The sequence below is a fragment of the Lepidochelys kempii genome, chromosome 4 (assembly GCF_965140265.1).
Source record: "Lepidochelys kempii isolate rLepKem1 chromosome 4, rLepKem1.hap2, whole genome shotgun sequence".
NCBI lineage: Eukaryota > Metazoa > Chordata > Testudines > Cheloniidae > Lepidochelys > Lepidochelys kempii.
The window spans coordinates 57,458,664-57,473,557 of record NC_133259.1 but is presented as its reverse complement, the minus strand read 5'-3'; the positions used below and the strand labels follow the sequence as shown (position 1 = coordinate 57,473,557).

The following is a 14,894-nucleotide window of genomic DNA, read 5'->3' as shown; positions in this document are numbered from 1 at the left end:
AACACCAGATAATGTAAATATAATGATAAAATCATGAGAGTTAATGACATTGATATCAGTATATCCTTCATGATATGTTTTCTCACTTTTTGGCATGTCCAGAGTGGTGTATTAAAAGGACAATTTAATTGGTTTTGTATATGGAATGTTATTTGACGTGTCACTGTAGATCTGGGTTGAGATCTTCATTCCCACTTCAGTCCTGTGTACTGAGGAGAGATAAAAAGCTCAGTTCCAATCGGACTCTGAGGACATCCATGCAAGCCCAGCATAGGTGGTGTGCTAGGAAGGGGCTTGTGATGGGAGATGCTATGTCTAAGCAGGGCTGCAGTGTGCAGTGATGCAGAGTTTCCAGGCAGTGCTGCAGCTCACAGGTAAGCCCAGGAGGCTGCCATGACTTATACAGCCCTGGGAGCCTAAGTTATGCATGGACCTTCTCCAGGACCTGGAATAACCCAGGAATAGGTTGGTGCAAAGGTGGCTTAAAGCAACCATTGAGTAACTTTCTTCTATTGCCTACCTGAATTTCTACTGTAAAATTTCACGGGATCTAGAATCTTGGTGTAGACTATGCTTCTGCTCCAGTAAGTGGCAGGACCGTATTACCAGTCCTCAGCAGTGGCACATTTACTGTGAAACAAACCGTGCGGTTTCTGTAGCCTAACAGATGCGGACAAACATGAACCTTGTATAAAATAGAAAAGCCCTTTTTATTTTTGTAAAAGACAACCAGACACTGTGCTGTGAGTTTGTGTGTGACAATGTACTTTCCACCTGGTACAGAAGCTCTGCATAATGTGAGCTACTTGTCTTTTTCCCTGTGGACTAGTGATGTACTTAATTTTCTTTCTTTTCTTAAGGCAAGGACCCCTGTCATCGATTAGAGCAGCAATCAAGAGAAGTAAGTCTATTTTTCTTCTACTCTTGGGTATCTTAATTTCAAATTCCTGCATCTTCATTTCCAGCAAGTGGTTACTTTTTATGAGAAGATTAAATGACTAAACAAAGGTAAGTTTATAGAATCATTAATCATCTGACAGACTGTAACAGTTTTGGCTTTGCTTCATTTTAAACCAGGGGTGGGCAAACTTTTTGGCCTGAGAGCCATGTTGGGGAATAGAAATTGTATGGCGGGCCATGAATGCTCACAAAATTGGGGTTGGAGTGCAGGAGGGGATGCGGGCTCTGGGGTGGGGCTGAAGATGAGGCATTTGGGGTGTAGGAGGGTGCTCTGGGCTATGACTGAGGGGTCTGGAGAGCAGGAGGGGGATCAGGGCTGCGGCAGGGGGTTGGGGCTGGGGAGAGGCTTGGGGGTGCAGGCTCTGAGCAGTGCTTACCTCAAGTGGCTCCTTTGCGGAGGCAACGGCATGTCCCTTCTCTGGCTCCTATGCGGAGGCACAGCCAGGCAGCTCTGCACACTGCCCCATTCGCAGGCACCACCCCTGCAGCTCCGATTGGCGTGCACAGGAGCTGGAGTGAGGCTGTGCTGCGGCTTCCGGCAGCTGCATGGTGCAGCTCCCGACCCTGCTCCGTGGCTGGAGTGCTGGGCCCCCAACCCTGCGCCCCGGCCGGAGCGGGGCCAAGCCATGTGGTGCAGCCCCTGACCCAGCGCCTTGGCTGGAGTGCCGGAGCGAGGCTGAGCTGCGTGGTGTGGCTTGTGGGCCGGTTTAAAATGACTAGCAGGCCAGAACTGGCCTGTGGGCCATGTTTGCCCACCCCTGTTTTAGACCATGTCTCCCAGTTGCTGCTGAGTTATTTCTTCTTACAGAACACTAGCATTTCTCTTGTCTGTGCATTTGTGCTGTAAACTGTGTATGATTCTGAAGAATCTGGGTGTTAGTTGCCTACTTTAACTTGGTTGGTTGGTTTGAGCATCTTCTTGCTTTCATTGAAGTCAATGGCAAAACTACATTGACTTTAGTGGGAGCTAGGTTTGGACCCTTGAATGTAGTTTCGTTTTGGGGTAGAGATTTTGTTTTTAAGCTTTGTTTGAAAGTCTAGTCTATGCCTCTCCTAACTTGTCTCTTTATCTTCTCTTTCTGTCCTCTTACCCCACCCATGAAATTCTCAGATATTCACTTCAGTTGGAATCATTCAAAATAATGTTTTCATCCCCAAGTTTCATGTTTGTCTTTTGCCTACCATAGCTGGCATTTCAGAAAGCTATCTTCTCTTCAGCTACATGTACACTAGTGTATTTTTTTCCTACTAAACTTCTCCACTGTCGCTATCACTGATCCATCTCCCCCCCAATGCTAGGGATCTCTAGTGTAGACAGGGCATGAGGTGCTCGGCAGTATTGTAAGCTTGTGTTGCTAACTGCTCAGAACAAGTCTTCATGGTGCTTAAAATGCAGCACCTTTTATACGCTGGTGCTATCATCCTTATTCCCATTTTACAAAAGGGAAATTGAGGAACTGAGAGACTGTGGCTCATTTAAGGTCACACAGGAAGTCTACGGGAGCCAGGAACTGAATCCAGATTGTCCAAGCCTCAGTCCTTTGTTTTAGTTACAAAACCATCCACAAAAGCATTACACAATTATGGAGTTTCACAAATCCTAGACGTATTAAGACAGTTATCCACGGGTAGCATGTATAAAGGGCTTGGGGAGGCTAAGCCTCAAAATAAAAAAGGCTGGCCATGCAGGGGGGCAAATGCCGGATGCAGCGTGGGTCACCTCCTACGTTCCTCTCCTGAGCTCTGCCCACTCTGCCCTGAGGCCCCGTCCCCACTCTGCCTCTTCCTCCCACCTGCCTCTGGCGTGGTGCTCTGGCTCTGCTCACACACAGGCATGTCTCCAGGCTGTCGACAGCGTTGCGCTCTGCCAGGCAGGGATCCCAGAGCAGAATGCCAGTAGGGTGGTGTCAGTGCAGCTGCTTTCACTTCCCTGTGCCCCTCGGTGGTGGGGAACTGAATGAGCTGCGCTGCCCTCCCCGCTACAAGGGGAAGTGGTGGTGGTCGTGGACCTTCTGCCTCCCCCAAGCTCCCTAGGCAACCATACCCCTGAGCCGCCCTGCCCCCCTGGCTGCAGCACGGGCCTCTACCAGGGCCTCACAAGGTGTGAGTGGGAGGAAAGGACAGGACTGAGCCCTGGGGGGCATGGTGGGGCAGCAATGAGCCCTGGGAAGGGGGCAGTAAGGAGCCTGGGTGGAGTTGGAGGGGGAGGGAGGTTTGGGGCAGTAAGGAATGCAGGGAGTGTGGGGGGCAGTCAGGAGGGGGGTAAGAGGGGGCAGTGAGGAACCCAGGGAGAGCAATAAGGAGCAAGGGTGGGGGGCAGTGAGGAGCCCTGCAGCAGAGCATAAGGCCTGGGGCCAGGCAGCGGAGCGAGGGTGGGGCTGGGGGGGAGGCTCAGGGTAAAGAGGCCAAGAAGGGGTGGGGCTTAATGGGGGAGGGGGTCACAATCCAGGTGCTGGTATGCCCCCCCCACACTTCTAGGGAGCTTCTGGCACACCATAGCCACACCAAATGTGCCACCTATGGCAATTACATGTATAATTTCTCTCCATGAGAAATCAAGCAAATACAATACGAATAATAAGTAATGATAATATAGTACTAGTATATGATCAGGTGTGTTAAAATATTCAGAGAGACCTATCCCATGATTAAAAAGGGTGAAACAGCCATTATATATTTATGTAGACAGAATATATAAAAACATAGTCACCTGGATGTCAACAATCGTAGTTATCGATAGGCCTGAATGAAAACTCTAGCTCTGACTGCTCCCCAATTCACTCTTAACATTAATTTCAAGAATGTACAGTATCTACTGTAACAATATTTCTTTAAAAAGAAAAGGAGTACTTGTGGCACCTTAGAGACCTCTTTCTTTTTCTGAATCTCAGCATCTGTGGTCTCATTCGCTTCCATTTGCAAGGCCTCATGACAGGTGTCAGCAAAGTTTACAATCTTAGGACAGTGATTGAAATGGATTGAAAGAGGGATTTATCTCTCTCCTTCTCTCTCTGCTTTTAGCAGAGGAGTGGGGGAGTCCTATTTCTCTCCTGCTATCCCTGACTGTAGCCCTAGCTGGGGAGATAAAAACATATAATTTCAAATGGCTAGGTAGCTCAGCAGAATCCCTTCTTCCTGAGATTGATTTCCTTAGTAAAGTTAGGATGTCATGAATTAGAGGACAGAGAGAAATAGTAGTAAGGGGTACAACCCACAATTCCTTCCTCTCCATTACTACTTTTCCTAGCCTTAATAATTGTTCTACCAGCCATGGCTCTATGTATTGTATGCTGTCACGGTTCCTCCCCCACTCTGAACTCTAGGGTACAGATGTGGGGACCTGCATGAAAAAACCTCCTAAGCTTATCTTTACCAGCTTAGGTCAAAACTTCCCCAAGGTACAAAATATTACATCCATTATCCTTGGACTGGCCGCTACCACCACCAAACTAATACTGGTTACTGGGGAAGAGCTGTTTGGACGCGTCCTTCCCCCCAAAATACTTCCCAAAACCTTGCACCCCACTTCCTGGACAAGGTTTGGTAAAAAGCCTCACCAATTTGCCTAGGTGACTACAGACCCAGACCCTTGGATCTTAAGAACAATGAACAATCCTCCCAACACTTGCACCCCCCCTTTCCTGGGAAATGTTGGATAAAAAGCCTCACCAATTTGCATAGGTGACCACAGACCCAAACCCTTGGATCTGAGAACAATGAAAAAGTATTCAGTGTTTTACAAGAAGACTTTTAATAAAAAATAGAAGTAAATAGAAATAAAGAAATCCCCCCTGTAAAATCAGGATGGTAGATATCTTACAGGGTAATTAGATTCAAAAACATAGAGAACCCCTCTAGGCAAAACCTTAAGTTACAAAAAAGATACACAGACAGAAATAGTTATTCTATTCAGCACAATTCTTTTCTCAGCCATTTAAAGAAATCATAATCTAACACATACCTAGCTAGATTACTTACTAAAAGTTCTAAGACTCCATTCCTGGTCTGTCCCCGGCCAAAACGACTACAGACAGACACAGACCCTTTGTTTCTCTCCCTCCTCCCAGCTTTTGAAAGTATCTTGTCTCCTCATTGGTCATTTTGGTCAGGTGCCAGCGAGGTTACCTTTAGCTTCTTAACCCTTTACAGGTGAGAGGAGCTTTCCCCTGGCCAGGAGGGATTTCAAAGGGGTTTACCCTTCCCTTTATATTTATGACATATGCTCAGCACAATGGGGCCCTTATTATGGTTGAGGCCTCCAGACGCTATTATAATACAAACAAAAATAATAATAGAGGACATGGACTATTCAGAGAAATTAAAAATAAACGTGTGATTACCTGAACTGTAAAGCAACATAGGCTAATGAACAGCCAGCCCAATATGTCCTCCAGTTTAAACAAAACAGCTGTCTGAAAATAAGACTTATGTCAGACAAGGAAAAACCCAGACAGACTGGTGAAAGTTTGTAATAATGAGATGGAGGAGAGTGGGGTTCAGGCCTTGGGCAAGGATGGGAAAGTGTACAGGTATAGCAGCGGCTGGCGCTGGAAGATGTTTTATGGCTCATACCACTGATGTCATCCTCTAGGCAAGAATGTGGCTAGAGGTAAGAGAAGCAGTTGTAACTTGTATTGTGGACAGCAGGTTTTATAGCTCATCTTTATTAATATCCTTTCGTGGGTGGGGTGAGGAAGCTGAGTGATTGGCAGCAGCTGCTGGTGGAATGTCCCTGTCTGGACAGGCCCTCCCACAATAGTAGGGCTGTAGCTAAATGAGCCAGAAGCTGACAGTTGCCCTTTTCTTTGTGACAGCAGATGTACAGTTTGTGTTTTAAGCTTTGGCAACTTAGTTTATCTCCTGGAGTAATGTCTGCCATGAAAATTTCTTCACGCTGATTATCTGCAAGCAGTACTTTCTGATTGTATTCCTTTTAGCATTCCTGGTACGCTTCAAGGTTTACCGTCTATACTTCTGCATTAATCTGACTAGCTGGTAGCTAGAAGTGCCTAAGATTTCACTGTCTTTCTTTCACAGATGCACTATTACATTCCAACCGCAATTAACTGAAACACTAGGTTTGACCAAAAGTTGGTTATGCTCCCTGGGGCTGTATTAACTGTCTGACTGAAGAATGCCTCCCACTTGGAGTTTCAGTCCTGCAGAGCAGCTATATTCCACATGACAGAGGCTCCTAAACTCTGCATGAGTGAAGTTTAGGAGTTTATTGAGGTGCTAGCTTCAGCACTCTGGTTTTAAAGAGCTTCATAACAACAAAGCTCCCAGTTATCTGAATCTCTTGTTTTATGAAAATTATCCAGTAAGACCTTTGTGAAATCAGTTTCTCTGTCTGTTTTTTAATTTGCTTTTCAACTTAGCTTTCCCATAATAAGCACTTCTTATGGACACACAACCTTCTCTCTCTCACTCACACACACACACACTCTCACTCTCTCTCTCTACAGTGATGGGGGCCATATAAGTACCTAGACAGATATACAGTGACAAGAATAATTTCTTAGAAATGCCAATGGATTGCATTTTATACTGGGCTGAGAACAAGAATGTCTGACTCGTGGTGTGAAAGCACTATGAGAATCTGCAGTTAGAATGATTAGTACATATCCTTGCTGTTTAAAACAATTAGCATTATTTTAAAATTCATCATACTCACATTGGCTAAGGTTATTGAAAGATTTAATAGACAGAACTCATTTTCTGAAGCTATAATTGCTAGGACTAAAATTGACTAAAAAGAGTCTGAGCTGCACAGTTTAGACCTGGACTTCCCCCAAAGTTTGGGGATGTTCATGTCTGAGGTTTTGGCTTCTCTAATTAAAAATGAAATTAGTTACAATTATAATTATAAATTATCATTAAAATTAGAAATTAGAAATTATAAAAATAGTGGAATCTGCCACTATAAAAAACAAATCAGTGTTTCATATTGGTTTTTTTAATGAAATAAAAAAAAATGGCCAAAACTGCAATTTCCTGGGAATTGAAAAATATGATTGTGATATTTATATTACAGTGGTGTTTGAATAAGACTTTGTATCTCATAGGGATACGGTCAGGCCAGGCATGTATGGCCTGCTACTGGTTCCACGTAACCCAGTACAACCTTCTGCAGGTCAAGTGACTAAACCGGGAATCCCACTTTTCACTGATTGGTGGGAGTAATGCCAGATCTTTGTTGGAATGAAAAACAATATCCACAAGAATAACACCATCTGGTGCTACCACCTTGCAGCTAGCTTTTGGTTTTATGAAGGCTAGGAGAGGAAACCCTACACCCAGTCCACTGTAGAGAAAATATCTGGTGATTGGCATTGCAACTCAGCTTCTTCATGTAGCTCCTGCAGCTGTGCTTGCTTCCAGATATGTTGATCACCAAGCCTTTGTGTCCAGTCGGTACCACCAAGAGGGGGACTTTTTGTCCTAGGGCGAGTATCTGCTTCTTTATTTTCGCTGCATAGGCATATGTGCCAATGTTCCAGGTACAATGATCATACTCTTCAAACTTGCTTGTTGGAATGTGAGGACAATGTGCCCTGGTATGTTAAATGACCTGGAGGAGGTCAGTGATCCAAGAAGGTCTGCTATCATCGATAAAGAGCTGGAGAAGGTTGACACTCTCTCTCTGAAACTAGACTAGCTGACACAAGTTCTCTATGCAAGATGCATTACACGCTCGTCTGGCATAGAAAAAGCAAAGCAGAGTGCTCTGGTCATGGGGTGGTATTTGGAGTCAAAAACTCATTAGCATCCATGTCAAATGTCCCATTGCAACATCAGAATGAATGATATCACTAAGATTATCTGTGACAGGTGTTTTTTGCCAATATCATCAATGTATTTGCCCCAACACTTTCCTCCATTTCTAAAGAGAAGGATTTGTTCTGTAAGTACCTTGATAGCATCATCAGTAAGCTACCATCAGGCAAGGGACTATCTGTTGGGATACTTCAATCTTAGAGTTGGCTCAAATCATGAGATGTGGCTGCTAGGTTCTTGCCACCATGGAGTGGAAAAAATTAATTACAAATGGTGTAGTTCTGTACCGACTGAGGAGCATGCATTACCAACACTTACTTTCAATGCAGTCATCATCGAAAGGTCTTGTTGAGACACTCCAGATCTGGACACTAACACAAACTGGATTTAATGGTTCGTTATAGAAAACACTTGCAGGATGTTCTCCATACTCGCAGTGTTGGATCATATTAAAGAAGTTCTGTATTAAAATCACAAATGAGTTTGATTCCCCATACTTTAAATTCCAGGGTATTACTAATTAAGAGGTCTCTTGGTTTTTGGTACTGTTTCTCTCCCTCTGTGTGAAACTTGCAAGCTGCTAATTGCGTTAGTACATTCTAAGACAGTCTGTTCTCAAAGCAATTCTTTGTAATAACAACTACTCACACAGAGAGAGACTCAAAGCAATACTCTGTAACAACAGAAACAGCACCCAGAGACTCCCCGCCCTTTTGTTGTATTAACAATTGTGATTAAAATAGAGATAGAGGATGTATGTGGATGGATGCTTGGTGTGGATAATAACTGAATGATCAGGGAGGTGCCAGCCTAAGAATCCAGTGTCCATCGGCTGAAGAAGGCATCAAGTGGAAATAACCAGAGGATCCCCGGAGGGCAGACTGGAATCCACCCAACAGCCTCAAGAATGGGAGAACCAAAGAACAAGATAACATCTAGCAGCACGGAGCCGTCAGGAATGTGCTATCTGCTGATTGATTCAGCAACAGCATGATGAAGCAATTCCCATAGACTGGCATAAGAAGAAACTCCTATAAAAATGGACTCTAGAAAGTGAGAACTTTGGGGGTCTGATTCTGCAAACCAACTTCCAGGAGCATCAGATGAGCATCTGACAAGGCCCTGCTCCCTCCTCATGTCCAGGTCACCTGGCCAGTGGCTTGACATGACCAACTCTAAGGCTGGTAACTATGATAACAACCTTGCAGAACCTGTGTGTGTGTGTTTGTATGAATGAATGTATGAATAAATATGAGATTGAATGGAATGTTATAGCTATAACTAACTGCTTACTATGATTCTTTCTGTATTCACAATAAATGTGGTATTTTGCCTTTTCCTCTTTAATAAGATCCTGCTGGTTTTTATTTTATTGGTATAACAGCAGTTTTCATAGTGCAGACTGTGACGCAGACCATGCACACGTATGCTGCAAAGTCGGGCTTTCACTAGAGAAATTCCATCTTACTAAACAAAGCCATTGCACAAAATTAACATCAGAGACCAAGGAAGGTGTCTCCAATTCACTATGAATCTCAGAGAAACTGTCTTTGATTGTCCCTCCCTGAATGCTGATGGAGTATTGAGCGCATTCTGGATGAATATCGTAGCTTTTGGTAAAAAGACAGCACAAAATAAGGACTGGTTTGCAGCATAATTTGAAGAAATGCTCCTAGTCACTGAAATAAAATGCACAGCATACCTTTCCCACAACATGAATTCCTCCTCTTTAACGTCAGAGTGGCCAAGAGTGCATTGCAATGAAAAGCAAGGCAATGTATTCTGCCATACTGGCTCGATTTGTGTGAGAAGATAGATCACCATTCTCAAAGGATGTTTGTACAAGGTATGTATGATGGAATCAAGAAAGCAATAGGTCCTTTATCTTTTGGTTGTATAGAAGACTTCTCCTTTCAAATCTCTTAATAGAGATACCGTAACTGACAGAAGCAATTAGATTAAATGCTAGGTAGAAAATGGGATCACAAACTTTATTCTCGTGAAACTACTGTTTCAAAAGCAGTGCTAAATTTGTTCCCCAGGCTTCTGATTATTGAAGAGCTTGATACAGAACAGCGGTGGCCAAACTTACTGAACCTCTGAGCCGCGTACAATAATCTTCAGAAGTTTGAGCTGCAAGACACGCACAACCTGCCCCGTGGGGCAGTGCCTGCTGGGGCGCAGGGCTAAGGTCTGGAGATCCCCCTCCCCACAGGGCAGAAGCCTCTAGCCCCACCACCCCGCCACAGGGCAGAAACCCCCAGCTCTTCCCCCCACCAAGTCTATTAGGTGGAGAATGGGAGATGAGGTGGGGCTCCACAAGCCACACTTGTGGCTCATGAGCTGCAGTTTGGCCATCTCTGATATAGAACTATCTATAAATGAGCTTAAAAGGGCAATAACCCCTCTAGTATCAGGAAAGGCCACAGGAAAAGATGCAATACCAGCTGAAGTACTGACACAAAGAGGACAGGATGTGCTTAAATATCTGCACAATGTCTTGCTTCCTTAAGGCGAGAGGGAGGGAAGGAAGGAGGTGTACTGCAAGACATGAAGGATGCCAACATCATAACATTGTATAAAAATAAAGGAGACCTGAAGGTTTGTAACCACTACAGAGGAATCACTCTCCTTTGCATTGCTGGCAAGACATTTGCATGGGTCATTCTCAACAGACTGCAAGTTCTTGTTGAACATATATATCCAGAGAGTCAGTGTGGCTTCCATGCAAGATAGCAACTATTGACATGATCTTTGTACTAAGGCAACTGCAAGAGAAGCATTAAAAATAAGGAAAATCTTTCTACATGACCTTAGATTTTACTATGGCTTTCAACCTGCTCAGCAGAAAGAGTCCTTTTCAGTTGCTTGAGATAACTGCTCCTCCTTAGTTTTATTTGATAGTTTCATGAAGGCTACAGTCCCATACCGTGTCGATCAGCCCAACAGCATTGTAATCTGCAGCAGTGTCAAACAAGGATGTGTTTTGGCACCAACAATCTTTGGTATATTTTTTGCTCTGCTGATTCATCAAAATTTCTCATCTAGCACCGAGGGTAGACATCTCCATGCAAGATCAGATGGAAAACTCTTTGACATTGCTTGTTTAAAAGCAAAATTAGAACTTCTTTTTGCCAATAGCTCAGGGCTTGTTTCACTCCAGAAACTTTGCAATAGTTTTGTGTTACCTTGTGATAAATTTGGTCTAACCATTAGTCTAAAGAAGACATTGATTATGGCACAATCCTGAGCATGCTGCTGTATAGTGACCTGGACCATCTATAGAAGGCACGAAAGAAGGCTTAACACTTTCCACACCTGCTGTCTAGTTTGATTTCAAATACAAGTCCCTGATACCAAAGTATTTGAGAAAGCAAAATTGCCAAGTCTAATATTTATTCACTATTCTTAAATAAAGACATTTTTGTTGGTTTGGTATTCTATATTGGATGGATGATAGACACATTGCAAAAGACCTCCTGTATGGAGAACTTAGGAGTTGGGTCAAACCATCAGTGTACAAACCTTATATCCCATCTGTTTATAAAGTAAATAAAACAAGAGTTTATATCAAAACGGACACCAATTAATATATACCTAAAAAGAGCATTCAAACTGTCACTTTTCCCATTTGAAATCAACAGTACAGAGGTCCTTTCTTTCTCAGTTTTCCTGTTCACAATTAAGATGACATTGCCAGGCAATAAGTAAACTCCTATTAAATTCACTGCGAGAATAGAAATTAAAAAGTCAATTAAATTGCTTTTGATTTTTTAAAATAAATTTTATTTTGAACTATGAGGTTTTTTTTAAAAAAAACCCTGAAATCTGCACTATTCTTGTATGACTAACAACACAAATCCAATTAATCTTGTCTATTGTCATATAGGTACCTTGGATTGTTCTTTTTCTTCCTCACACCCTCTTTTTCTACTTTAACCCCTTCTTTTTTTCCTCTAGTACTCATGAATAGTGCACATCAAAAATGCCCCGTGGAAGAGGTATGTCTGTGAAAATACTATGCTGTTCTTTTTCAAGCGGTGCTTTGCTGATTTCAGCTATCAATCTATGATGGCATAATAATGGTGCAATTGTCAGCTTTTTTCACAATAAACTTTACTTCTCCCCAAATCACATTTGCTATGCAAAGATTCAGCTAAGAGTTAATTTTTTTGTTGTTGTTGTTTAACCACATTTTAAAAAGTTAGTGTGGCCTTTAAAAAAAAATTGAATGTAAATATGACAAATACAGGATTAGAGAGTTGAGGATTTAATGAGCTTGTTAAAATCGAAAATGTAGTGGATATAAAAAATAAATGTTGATAACTATTAGCCCAGAAATGGTCTCATTATTTGTGTGAATTAAATGCCTGAGTATTTAAACTCTGATAAATGGACATTGGATTAATTTTTTAATAAGCGATGCTAAGTAAATTTCTCCTGCACACAATTCTATTAAATATGTACCCAATAGATTGAAATAGTTTTTCAGGTAAATATCTTTTGTACTGGATTAGATTTAAAAAAAAATTATTAAACCAAAACCAAAAGTTTGAACTAAAAAACATGTAAGTTTTTTACACAATGTCTAGGAAACAAATCCTCAAAAGATGAGGTTAAGGTTTATTACTCTGTTCTTCATTCATGGAGTGGTGAAAAACAAAAAGGCACAAAAGTATGTGTTAGGATGTGGTGGTCTTGCTTTGATTAATTTTCTTGCTTTTGTTCTTTCACAGCTTTCATGTGATTTTAAGCATAATGATATGTATTTAATATTCTGGTAACAGTTTTGGATTTTTCCTTCTTTTCTCTGCAAGTTGTCTGAACCACACAACTTGCCTTCGGGGGTTCTTGAGCTCCTGTGTATATGTAAATATGTATATTCTGTGTCAATCTCAAAGTATTGCTAAAGAATAGCTTTTAAAATTTTTCTCTTGTGTTAAATATGAATAATTTTTATTTAGATATGGCCATTCTTAGAAATCTGTAGTTTATAATCAAATGCTATGTACAGTCAGTTACATTTATGATAGCTTGCTGAGAATTTTAGTATTATTATCTTTATTTTGTTGCTGTACAAGTCCAGATTAACTTTGTTTTTCTTTCTTTTACTTTAATAGCTTCTCGGGCTTCTTCTCATACCGAACAGCAGAGAGAGAGAAGGTATAACATGGTCTTTTATATTTCAACCACGTCATCCTAATAGTTGGCTTTAGCGTTCATTTTATCTGATCGTGTCAGGATCCTACTTTTGTCCTTTTCTTCTGGTTTTTTTTTTCCTTTCTGATTTTTCTGTGTGAAAACAGTAATGACTGGAACCAAATAAATTAAATACATTTTAAAAATAATGAGATTTGAAGAAGATGAATTTTTTTGGTCTGAAATGTTAATAAAAACTTATGGCCTCCATTTCTAGGTGATCGTTTCAGGTTGAAAATACAAACTTAAATACACACACACACCCCTACAGCTTCTCAGAAAGGGAGTCCCAATTAACCTGTCATAACCTCTGGGTGCTGATATTCTATGCCTTCCTATCCTTTTTTTAAAAGTATCCTTTAAACATATAATTGTGCATTTTCTGATGGCAAACTGACAGAAGAAGCTACCATAGCAAATGGTCCATGTAGCCAGATACCCAGCATTCTGCAATGGCCAAGAAAGACATACAACTCATTAATACAGCAAAACGTTCACCAAGCTTTTCATTCTATGAACAGCTTCACAATAGAGATGTTCTGGATCCTGCCCCCTCCCAACACTGTTTGGGTCTCAAAATATTTTATTATGCAGAATATCTTGAAAGGTTCAACAGAGCACAGCTGTGCAATACTGAATATTGGGGGATACGGAATACATACTTTACTCTTGTAGGCAATTGATTTATACTCGGAAGCATTATCATTATTTATGCTATGGTAGCATTTAGAGTTTGGAATCAGGGATTGGGGCCCCATTGTGCTAAGCATTGTTCACAAATATAACAAAAGGACAGTCTCTGCCCCACAGAGTTTGAGGTTTGATTACCCTTGCTTTAACACTGGTGGGAGATTTTCCTAAAATTCTCCATGTAGACAATCCTTTAGGTATCAAAGAACCAAACCAGGTAAGGCTTTCTAAATCAGCACATTAAATTCCCCCCACCTTCTCCCACTTGTTAGTAGGTAGCCAGCGCAGTGTGGTAACATTTAGTATCATTATTAATGATGTTGAGAACTGTCCACTGCCAACCAGATATTCTGAAAAGTGAATAAACTGTTTATTAAATGTATTTAGGAGGGGCAGCATAAGTGATCCTAGAATCACATGTGAACAACGGCATACACAAAAATAGAGAAAACGGCAGTAATTTGATCCATGTCCATAAATTTGAACAAATTAATTGGTTGGAAACTTTAACCTCTTTTCCTCATGATTTCCTCAGATTTGGTCTTCACTCCAAATTACTCGTAATCTTTGTGAATTTTAAAACTGTGGGATTCAATATGAACAATTCTCCATGAATATTCAATATTCTGTATTCAAACTAAGTATAGTTGTAATTGGTCAGATATATCACATAGTGGTGTTTTTGTTCTCTGATTAGATTAGTACACAAAAACTCCCAGCATGAAAACTCACTTGTGTAGCTTTCAATTGGCTTTCTGTGAGTATTCATGTTAGTTAAAACTCAGTCTTGTAAATAATCATAGGAAATGAATACAAATAGCACGGCTGAAGTAAATTCATTAAAAAAATTAGCCTAAATATTCACAAAAAGTTTGTTGCAGTTTCAGCATGTTCATGCAGTTCAACATGTAATGTGCCACAAAATAAAATAAAAAAATCAATAAATATGAATTAAAAAATCGTGACATGAATGTTGCGATTTGTTTTCTCGCTGGGCTGAACAGGTGAAAAAGTACACATTTAGCCCAATCCTTGCACTATCTGGGCTAAGACATTGTAATTTTAAAAAAAAATCTTAAATTTGTTTTGTTGCCTTGCATTATTTCTAAACAGTAGTTAATAATAATCCTTTGCATTGATTAGTGCCTTTCATCAGAAGATTCCCAAACCACTTTATAGCATTTTACTTATGGGAAAATTGAAACACAAAGACCCCTTCTAGTGAAGTACTTAAGCACATGCAGGGCCGGCTCCAGGCACCAACATTC

The 14,894-nt window shown here is 41.3% G+C and overlaps 1 protein-coding gene across 6 annotated transcripts in view; it reads left to right on the top strand.

The window, feature by feature from the left end:
- The window catches only part of SH3D19 (SH3 domain containing 19), a 118,614-nt gene that overhangs the window by 45,192 nt on the left and 58,528 nt on the right, over nt 1-14,894 (top strand). For 5 of the 6 annotated variants that reach the window (XM_073341345.1, XM_073341339.1, XM_073341341.1 and 2 more), the window contains exons 3-4: nt 861-901; nt 12,858-12,900. In XM_073341345.1, the coding sequence (XP_073197446.1) occupies nt 861-901; nt 12,858-12,900 (84 nt within the window). Of the gene's footprint in view, nt 1-860; nt 902-11,697; nt 11,739-12,857; nt 12,901-14,894 lie in introns of all 6 variants that reach the window. The other variant, XM_073341343.1, reaches the window with a different exon arrangement.